Here is a 10,096-nt window from a genome sequence, read left to right on the forward strand (position 1 = left end):
GCACATTATCCGAGAAAGTGGTGCTTTACTATATGTAAAACTCTTTGCGATCCTATGTTCATATTAAAGGAAGTATTCATTAAGTGTTTGTTACAGTTGTTTCAAGATATCATAATCATTTTATAACATTGCATTTACAACTTAAATATGTATAATGTTAAAAATGCTAAAAGAGATCAGACTTATAAACAAACATCGATGAAAGTGCTCATAATAAAGATTCTGCAATTCCTTTTTTAAGTCACCCTTTGTAAGATATCAGCAAAGCAAATGAAAAATAATATTTGTATTTTATATATAAGAAATCTAATATGCTAGGTGTAGATAGATATATATTGGTTTGTCCTCACATCAAGCCATAAAGGTGTAAAGCCATTTTTAAAATTATTTACAATCCTTTTACTGCTTGATTTACACGTTGTTTGATTAATAATCAAAATCAACAATTATCGTAAAAATATTGCTATTGAAGTAGCCTACTCCTTATTGTTACATTTCAGTAGAACTGAGGTTCTGTCCCTGGTAGCAATAAAGTGTTTAATGTGTGTTTGACCTGGTGCACGATGGTGCTGTGATTTGATTGGGGAGAGTAAGGCACTAGCTTTGCTAGGGAGTGTTTATTTCCCCTCTGTGTTCAGCTGTGCTACAGTAGGTATGATCTCCTGCCTGTGAGCCTGGCACATCACCAAGTGCCAATTCCCTTTTAAGGAGGAAAATGAAAACATTGCTGAGAATCCATAAAAGTTTTCCTATTTAAGCCTTCAGTGCACTCCCTCTGTACACTACTTTATGAATAAAAAGGTCACGTATTGCTTTTAGGTCACCTGGGTTTTTTAATTGACATTGAAAGTAACTGCAGCGTGCAGCATATTTCAGTTCTGTCTGCTGTAAAATTTATAAAAAATATTTTCTCTGTGGACGTTCATTTTAAACATAATTGCAGGGAGATCAGTAAAGTTGACTCAAGACACTGATGCACCTAGCAGAAGATCAGATTGAAACTAAGACTTTTCTTGCAGTGTAAACACTCAGGTATCTCTCTAATCTAAAAATAAGATCAAGGCTGAATCCCACTATATTGGATATCATATCTTCTTTTGATGGATTTGTAGTTACTACCCCATTCTGTGTATCAACCTGTTCAGACAAGAATTTTACTATCTCTTTGTAACACTTTTAAATGTGATGTACACAGAGCACAATTACACCCACTTGAACAGCAAGTGATTTTTTTTCTTCACCAGATTATGGCTTTGACACTTCCCTGTTTTTTGTATCCCTGTTATATTATTATCTCCAAATAATAAAATAGATCCAGTAACCTATTGTCCTCCAGTTAGTTAGGATCTTTTTTAGGTAGGAACGTTTTTTGGTCTGGAAAGTTCTTCCCAATTTATTTGTTGTTTTTTTTTTTTTTGCTCACATTAGAGCAGTGTTGCCCTTGAAAGGGAATCCTTGTTTGCAGCATTCAGCCTGGGCATCGATCAATGTCATGCACGGTGACGAGGTTTCGTCAACACTCTTGTTTTGGTTTTGGCCAATGTGCCTGTGTGGTGTACTTTTTCTAAATGCGAAGGCTCTCCAACTTTGAGTCGACCAGACAGGCAGTAAGAAGCCAATCGTCGAGAAGTGAAAAGTGTGATGAAAGTTAAAATGTGTGAGGTTTGCCATGAATAAAAAATGTTCAGGCCTATGATTTTGGTTGAAATGGTGTTCTACCCTGACCTAATGCCTGTGCTTTAACTGTAGTGTCCATCTGCCCCCAAGCTTTCCTGGTAACAAGGCTATAAACCTCTTTCCCACAGGTGGTCACTCCTGGGGTGTCTACTCTGAACCTGAAGTGCCCTCGACGTTACTGACCGGCTTGGACCCCGCAGCTGCTGCCTCTGAGCCTCTGGCTCCCCCAGAGAAGGCCAAGGTCTCCATGGCGCAAATCACTGTAGCGCTGGGGGGTCTCAGGAACGTTTTCACTCCTCTGCTTTTCCGCGGCCTTCTCTCCTTCCTCACCTGGTGGATCGCTGCATGCTTATTTTCTACAAGCCTTTTTGGGCTTTTCTACCACCAGTATCTCACTGCTGCATAGGGGCCACAGCCATGGGACCTTCCCAGACAGCATGAACGGCGAGGCAGGCAAACACTTGGCGAGACCAAATGACACCAACAGCCCTTTGGTTGCAAGCATATCAGCAGAGTACCTTTTTACTTCGATGCTTCCTGTGAGATTTTTTCAGGGTGTACAAACAAATCTTAACTATTACATATAGTCTTAAGCAGAATTGCAGGGATGACCTCATCTCTGTAGTCTGAGGAGGAGGTAACAAAGGGACTTCTGATTTACGTGAATAAATGGTCATTGCAGTTGAGCCCTTTGGGGTTGAAGCTGCAGGGGGCAGCTGGGCCTTCAAGTGTTTGATCACTCAAGACTGTTAGGATCTCTTTAGACACCTTGGGTGTATATTCGTGGAATGCAAACAATGGTTTTAATGCAACACCTTGATTTTACATTTTTGTTTCAGTAGAAACTGAGCCATATTTAACAAAGTTAGTATATATATATATTTCTGCTGTAATGAAAACATTTCATTCCCTTCAGCTTTGTGAGGGAAATTTTCAACAGGACTGGAGTGTAATGCTACTGTATATTACAGTAAAGAAGGGATGGCTGGAGACTAAAGAAATGATGGTATGTGTGACTAAGTATATCTTTCATGTGATTGTATGCAGGCATGAGTGCTGCCAGTTATATCAGTGTTGAAGAGTAAAAACAAAAGGGTATTTTCACCACGGAATCGCGACCATGTGGAGCCGAGTACATCATCAGAATGGCACCGAAAGGATCATTATTTTTCACATCCCCCAGTTTGTTTTCTTCAGGCGCCGGAGGTGACGTTCAACATCGCTTAATGCGCTACTGGGAAAAGCAGCGCTGAATTCCCACACTGAAACGTAGGAGGAGAATTGAAGACGCAACGTTGTGGCTGCAAAGCCTCCCTCAGGTGCGCGCGGAAGAGAGGGGCGGCGCAGGAATGAGGAGGGGAGCTGGGGTGGAGGAAGATGAAGGAGACGGATGTGAGACGGGCTGGTGGTGAATTAAAAGCAGGAGTGGCACAAGTGGCACGTGTGAGTGTCAGCAAGCTGGTCGCTGAGAATGTGCGAGCCCCTGTCTTGCTGTGATTGAGACCCTAATGCACACGACTCAAGTCAGACTCCCTGTGAAAGGACATAGATGTGTGTAATGATTGTGCAAACATAAATAGTGGACTGTAGCCCTGCATGGGTCTGTCTTTTATCCTCACTGGCCCTTTTATACAAGGCTCCAGCCAGACTCACTTTGTGTTACATTTTCCTCCACTTCTCCTTGTTTCTTTTAACTCCTGAAGAGTTAAAGAAGTTAAACAACTTCTGCTTGACACAGCTCCCTGCTCTGAATGAGATTTTGTTTTATGTCGAGGGGCAGTTTCAGAATTTTTCTGAGGTGCCAAGTTCAGGATGATCCCCCTCTTGCTTTGAGTAATAATGTTGCTAGATCTGTAGCTATTGCCATGGTTCTTACCTGAGTCTTGAGATATTTATTTTCATTTTACCTCTAATCTGTTAGGTTTTACTCAAGTCTGACAAACTGCAGCTCCAGAGTTACTCTTTTTTTCTGCTTATATTAAACACCCTTTTACAACAACATCTGAAATTTCAGACCTGAAACAGAGCTGTCAACAGGATTTACTCTGAGGACATTTTTTCAGCTTTTGTAGAAACTGGCCATAAATAGTTTGGGGTTTGTCTATTAATATGCTTTGTAGATTGTGATTGATGATTCCAAAAATACTCTTTTATAGACAGTCAGACAGTAGTCAGTGCAGTTGTAACAGTCAGGCCTGTTTAAGAATATTTGGAAGTTTTGTGGAATATTCCCTGTTGGGTTTTGCAAGATAAAAATTGTATGATCAAGCAAATGTTATCAATTTACAATACTCTTTTTTTTCTCAGAAATCTTAACAGTTCGACTGGCTACATAAATGAATGTACTCCTCGCTGCATAAGTGATAATCTATATCTTGCCCTATACTGGCAATTATATTTCAAGATCTGAAATTGTTCAGCAAGCAAGGTTTGCAACAACATTCCAAACTCTTTCAAGCCAATCTAATTGTGCATTACAGTGGCCAGTCTTCTTTTCAGCTAGAGCACTCAAGTTGCAGTCACATCCTCAGAAAACAGGTGATACACATTTGCATGTTGGTCCGCTTCAAGTCAGTTGAGAGTCAAGTGGTTCTAAAATTATTTGCACAGCACTTCATCAAGCCCTTCAGATGCTAAAAAATACCATCTAGTGTTTTCCTGGCCTACAGGTTTAGTCAAGTGAAAACACCTTCACACAGTAGGAATTTACACATTAAACTCCAGATCACATTGTTTTGGCTTCACTCTTCACAGAGATGTCAGCCATAGGGTATATACACCTTACAAAAGGCTTTCTTCTCTTAGGTATGTATGTAACCGCTAATATATTGTAGCCTCTAGAAATATGAGTAAAGAGAAGCAGGATATGTGTTCTCAAGTATTTGAATCTCAAAGATTCTTCATCCTACTAAAGTCAAATCATTTGTACATAAGAGTAATAGTTCTAATATTCCATCTTTATTTATAACATTTAGAAATTCATTGATCATGAAGAAGCACCAGGCACGCTTTGGAAGGTTGTCGGTACAACGGTTGTGATGTTGCGCGTCAACAATCCATTAAAGGCTTTGCCTCTCTGCTCCGGATTCCTTGACACTTGTTCCAAACACAAGGCTTTTTTTTTTTTATGTGGTTCCTTGTATGAACAGGGCTTCACGTAATTTAAATCTTTAGGTTGTCAAGTAGGTAGCGACAAGGAGTCTTTGCCAACAGTAAAAAGCGCTGAGCTGTGCCCGGTGTCAGCATGCTGAGCAACAGCAGAGTGGGGTGGAGGGCACTGTGCCACTCAAGTCAGCACATCACATCGTCACTTTGCTTCGTTCATAATCCACACTGCCGCACTGTTTTGCTTCCAAGACAGTGTACGTGGTTTATATTGCCTTTGTCCTTTCCTTTGCTGCCTTCTTCGTCGTCAGCTTCGGCAGATGACAAAACCAGAATAAGAAAGGTTATAGACAAGGAGCCTGTTCGACCCATCTGCCCTGTGGTGGCTAGTAGCTAATCAATCCTTATGCAGTTCGTCATTCTGTAGGATCTCTTCTAGGTTCATATTTTTTCAGAGCGGTAGCCCACATGCGGACCAGAATGCCACTTATGTAAATCTCTTTTTTTTTTTTTTTTACAGCTAGTCGAGTGGACTAGCATGCAGCCGTTTCCCTGCCAGTCTGCGTCCTGAACAAAAATAGAACAAAAGCTTTTCCTGTGTCTGGGTCTCGTGGTCTTGTGTGTGTTTGTGAAGGGGAGTTCTATCAATCCACGCCTGATGATAACTTGTGATGCTCCCTGTCATGTTGCAATGAGCCGATGACATGATCAGATGCGTGCAGGACAGTCAGCAGTGCACAGTAAAACTTTGGATGCTTAAAGTCCATAGAGCCACTTTATCTTCGACTATCATAGTCCCATAATTGTGAAGAGGCAAAATAAAACTGTTAACAGTATATAATATTAACACTATATTGTTTTGTTAATCAGTTTTGTGCTTATGGTATTGATTGTTGTTGCATATAGCTCCTTTGTCCCTGTTCTTTATAAAGCTTTATGGCTTGATTTTTTGGGGGGATGTCCAAAGAATTGATTAAACTGTCAGACGATGGCCATTTTTATTTATTTCTTTTAAATAGATTAACTTGCAATATAGACATGGACAAACATTGTAAAAGCCTTTGCAGGTAAAATTCAGAAATATATCAAATGATATTCCCATTCACGCAAAAAGTCTGGTAAAAAGTTTCAAAGTTCTGTGTGCTTAAATGTTTCTGGTGCACTATTACTGGCAGTGGTCACCAGTCTTACAACTGGCCAAGATGTGCCAAGAAGTTAACCTGCTGAGAGAACCTTTGTGTTAGTACTGTTAAAATAAAAGCATGTGAAAAACAGGAGTGTGTTAAATTAATGGACGTCCTTGACCTCTGAAATCGCGTTGTTGGCAGGTGAACGCTGAGAATACCGCTAGTAAGAGATAGAAAATCAGACATGACCTGTTCAGGTTAGAGCAAATCCTGAATACCCAGGGGATCTTCATCTGCTGTCTGGCAGGAGGCCACAGTCTTTGCAGGAGCAATTTGTCGTTGGGTTTTATCAACCAGTAATGGTTTCAGTTTGGCTGGCGGGGTACTGTTGTGGGTAGTGCTTCCTCCCATGTCCAGAACGCTCCACACTGTGTGGGGTTTGCATGTTCTCTGTGTGTTGCTCTGGAGTTTTTTTTTGGTTTGGACCCTCTGGTTTCCTTCCCTCCTCCCAAAGACTTGCTGGCTAAGCGTTTTTCAAGTTGCCTCATTTCTACAATGTCCCGTGACGGATTGGCAGCCTGCAATGTTCCGTCCAAAAGAATTTCAAGCTTTTGTCACTGCGCAAGGTTAGTGTGGTAACTCTTTAAGAAATGGTTCATTCCGTGCTGAAAAGAGAAGAGAGAAAACGTAACGTTTTGGGTGTGGTGAAGAAGGCTTTTCTCTTTTCAGCATGGAATAAACCTATTAGTTGTTCCTATGTAGACTATGCTTGCTGCTGGAGCTACCCACCTGAACTACGTCTTTAACGAATATCACCATCTGAGAAGGGAAACAATGGCCTTTTCTTAAATAGTAGAGGCAGGTTGAGTTTTGCATATTGTCTGTGCAGTATACAACTTCCTCTCAGTTCAGCCTAACGTGATCCTTCCTGCTGTATTTACAGTACTGATAAAAGACAATAAATTGAGTTATAAGATGTTGCTTTAAATCAGATTCGGTTTCACACTTTCACACTAAGGAAAAGCACACTTTAAATAAATATTATTTAAAGTGTGCTTTTCCTTAAAATGCCATTCCTAAATGAATTATAGCCTGCCCATTTGAGAAAATTAATAGGTTATGTTTTCTCTGTAAGTTGGTATGAACTTGATATGAATATTACAACTTGACTGCAATGTTGCAGTTTGATAATGACAGGCTATCATGAGATCAGTGACTTCATGGTGATCGTTCAGCTAGAGTAGTATCTCTGTATTCTGTCGACATTGTATGAAGTCCTTAGTTGTGAAATATGGTTGGGTTATTGGATTTTGATTGTAACTGGTTTGATAATGTTAACTGTAATCTGTAAATGGTCATTGCTTGGCTTTAGATCGGGCAGTTTAATGCAGAGGGTTTGTAAAACAAACGTGATTAAAAAATTGAGATTTGTAAAAATTCAAGGTGAGGGTGAGGAAAAGGCTTTATTTTATGGTTTCACTCTCCTCTTCAGTGTCCGAATCTGAAAATAAATCATAGATTTAGTTTGCCATTTACCTTCTTTTCCATGAAGTTGTAGACTTCCTCTTCATGGTTGATTTTTAGCTGCTCATGGAACTCGGTCAGCTGTTTTATGACCCTGAAATATGACCTCAGGTGAGCTTCCTGTAAAAAGTGAGAAATTCCTAGACCTTCAGGATTGCTTTGGCTGTTTGTCCTTGTTCCTGTCCTTCACCCTGAACATGGTCCCTGTTTGCTGGATGCAGGAAAGCTGGGGTACCCACTCCCACCTTAAGAGGTAAGAGGCCAGACGAGTAGTCTATTGTTTATTAATACCACCAGGAAGGTCGTCCATGGTCATCATGTGGTTCTAACATGGTTTTATTAAAGGAAATATTTTTCTATTTTGTTCTAATGGCGCAAGAGTACTGATCCTTTTTTAGAACAGTTCCTCTGCCAGCATTTTCCAATGGAATATCAGTCATTTTCAACATGTTTTTAAATTCCGTAAGAGGTTTCATTATTTCAAGTACAGGTTACTTAAGGAAGGAGTGCTTCCACTTGTAGTGTAGACAGCTTGCAGTGAAGATTAGATTGAGTTTTGATTGCAGTCTTCAGATTCCTGAAGGTGTTTCTGAAACCGGAACACAATAGTTGGAGCACAGCACACTGGGGAGACAGTGGATGAGGAAGTATTATTTGGGCAGATTCAGCAACAGAGAGGTGACTTCAGAGTAGGTGTTGTCACATACAGAAATGAAGCTGAGCCCAGTCCCATGATCTCATGTGTTATTTTAGTCTAGTCTCCTTGAGAAGGAAAGTCCTTAAATTATACAGATCAGCAGAGGGGTTTCATTGCCTCCTCTTAGTCATAGGTTTGTGTTTATTTCTATTGACTGTTTATTTCCCCTTCTTCCCTGGTATTACTCCTAACTAGGTCTGTTGCAGAATTATCCTTCTTGAAGTATTTCTTGGCATACCAACTGTATTCAGTTTCTGGTATTAGGTGGTGAAGGAAACTGGAAATTGCTGTTAAATTGCAGATTGTAAAGCCAATTGGAAGCCTAGCTGCTAGTCAGTGTCACCCAGTTATTTAACGTATTTGTTTTAAAAGGGCCACCGTAAATAATAGTCAAAGTGACTTATATAACCAGAAGGGTTTTCAAATTGTGGACAGCTTTCTCTTGGAATGTTACCAATGATTGTCTCTCGCTGGGAGTTATTATGCAATGTTGTGGCAATGAAAACAACAACAATAATACGTACAGTATGGAATCCACCACCAAGCACAAACTGGACTGCAGACACAAACATGGGATATCAGGTAGCCTGGCAGACTCATTCTTTAGTTTTGCAGAAGAGCTGCATAGCTCCTTAACAGTTAGAGGATGCTCATCTCATGTGCCATGTGGCAGGGTATTCTGTAGTTATCTGAAGAAGATGGCACTTCTCAGATGACCGTAGTGGCTTTGTCACCAGTATGTTTTTTCTTCCAAATCGTTTCTTAGTTTATAATGGAAACTGTCAAACTAATAAAGAAGGTTGGGCAAAAAAGGGTGAAATGTTAATCTCTCACAAGTCTTTACAATTTTCAAGTTGGTGTGGTGTCTTAGGAAAGGTCATGTGACCGGCACGGAGGTGGCCAGTGAAGTGTGCTTTGAACTTTCTTTCAGTTTAAACTGCATTTCTAGACCCCATGAGCATATTCATATGAAGTATTGACACCTAACTGAGCAGCATGTCCACTGCTTTTAATATGATTTTATTAATGGGATTTTATAATGATCAGTAATGCTTAAAAGTGTTCCTTGTTCTTTAACAGAACTGGACATTTGGCCATAATGTCAGCGTAAGCACGTTTTTCAGAGTTATTCATCGTTACAGATAAACAATTCATAATTAATATCCCAGTTTCTTGAGACCAGTAGGTATCCTGATAAATAGGTATCAATACTTTATAGAAGCTCAAGTGCTTTTTTTTAAGCCCTTTGCTCTCCAGTGTTATTTTTTTAGTTTGCTTTTAAAGAAAACCTTGATTTGAAAATGTAGAGGGAAAGTGTATAATAAACTGTTTCTAACAGGGGCCTTGGGTCCTTGCTGTTGTGAAGTCATTATTGCACTCCATGGGCTTGTGGCCTTATGTTGATTTGAATCATGATTAATCTGAAGAGGACTTTCTGTACAGCTAATTTATTTATACTACATATATATTTAGCTTGGTTTTGCCTAATTATTTGTGAATTGTGATGTAACATTGATCAAAAAATAGAACTCAATAATTTTTAAATATTAAAACCAAAGATCGCTGCTTTTCCATTAGTACTTCACTGTCCCACCCCTACAAAACACAACTGCCCCACTTTCCCATTTTAAGTTCATCAGACTCCTTGTCGACAGCAGGTCCTACAGAAAAAATGTTCAGATATTCTAAAAACAAACTTTCTTTTTTTTAGCATGACGTATTATTGTGAATTGATTCTTGTTTCTGTTTTAAGTAAACGTGCTAACATGAATATTCCACTTTTTTGATTATTTTTATGGAACTCAAACCGATTTTTATACAATGCTGTCTGGAGTCTTTGAAACTGTAGATTCTAAAATAAAGTGGACTCTTTTGCAGTTTTGTCCTTGTCTGGTTTGGTTTCAATTGGTATCTTTTGTAAACATCTTTCAGCTCTCCCATTGAAATACATTGGACAGTTCTTGTG

General features: G+C 39.6%; 1 protein-coding gene across 2 annotated transcripts in view; it reads left to right on the forward strand.

Annotated features, from left to right (window-relative positions):
- Positions 1-10,011, forward strand: part of tmem161b (transmembrane protein 161B) — a 53,468-nt gene extending 43,457 nt beyond the window's left edge. Inside the window, exons 12-13 of one of the 2 annotated variants that reach the window (XR_001480057.2) lie at positions 1,806-3,120; positions 5,303-10,011. Coding sequence is in view for 1 of the 2 variants with exons in the window: in XM_015360635.2 (XP_015216121.1) it covers positions 1,806-2,083 (278 nt within the window). In the remaining variant the exon portion in view is untranslated. Of the gene's footprint in view, positions 1-1,805 lie in introns of both variants that reach the window. The other variant, XM_015360635.2, reaches the window with a different exon arrangement.
- Positions 10,012-10,096: the final 85 nt, after the last annotated feature.

Source organism: Lepisosteus oculatus, chromosome 3, assembly GCF_040954835.1.
Source record: "Lepisosteus oculatus isolate fLepOcu1 chromosome 3, fLepOcu1.hap2, whole genome shotgun sequence".
In the NCBI taxonomy this organism is placed as follows: Eukaryota; Metazoa; Chordata; class Actinopteri; order Semionotiformes; family Lepisosteidae; genus Lepisosteus; species Lepisosteus oculatus.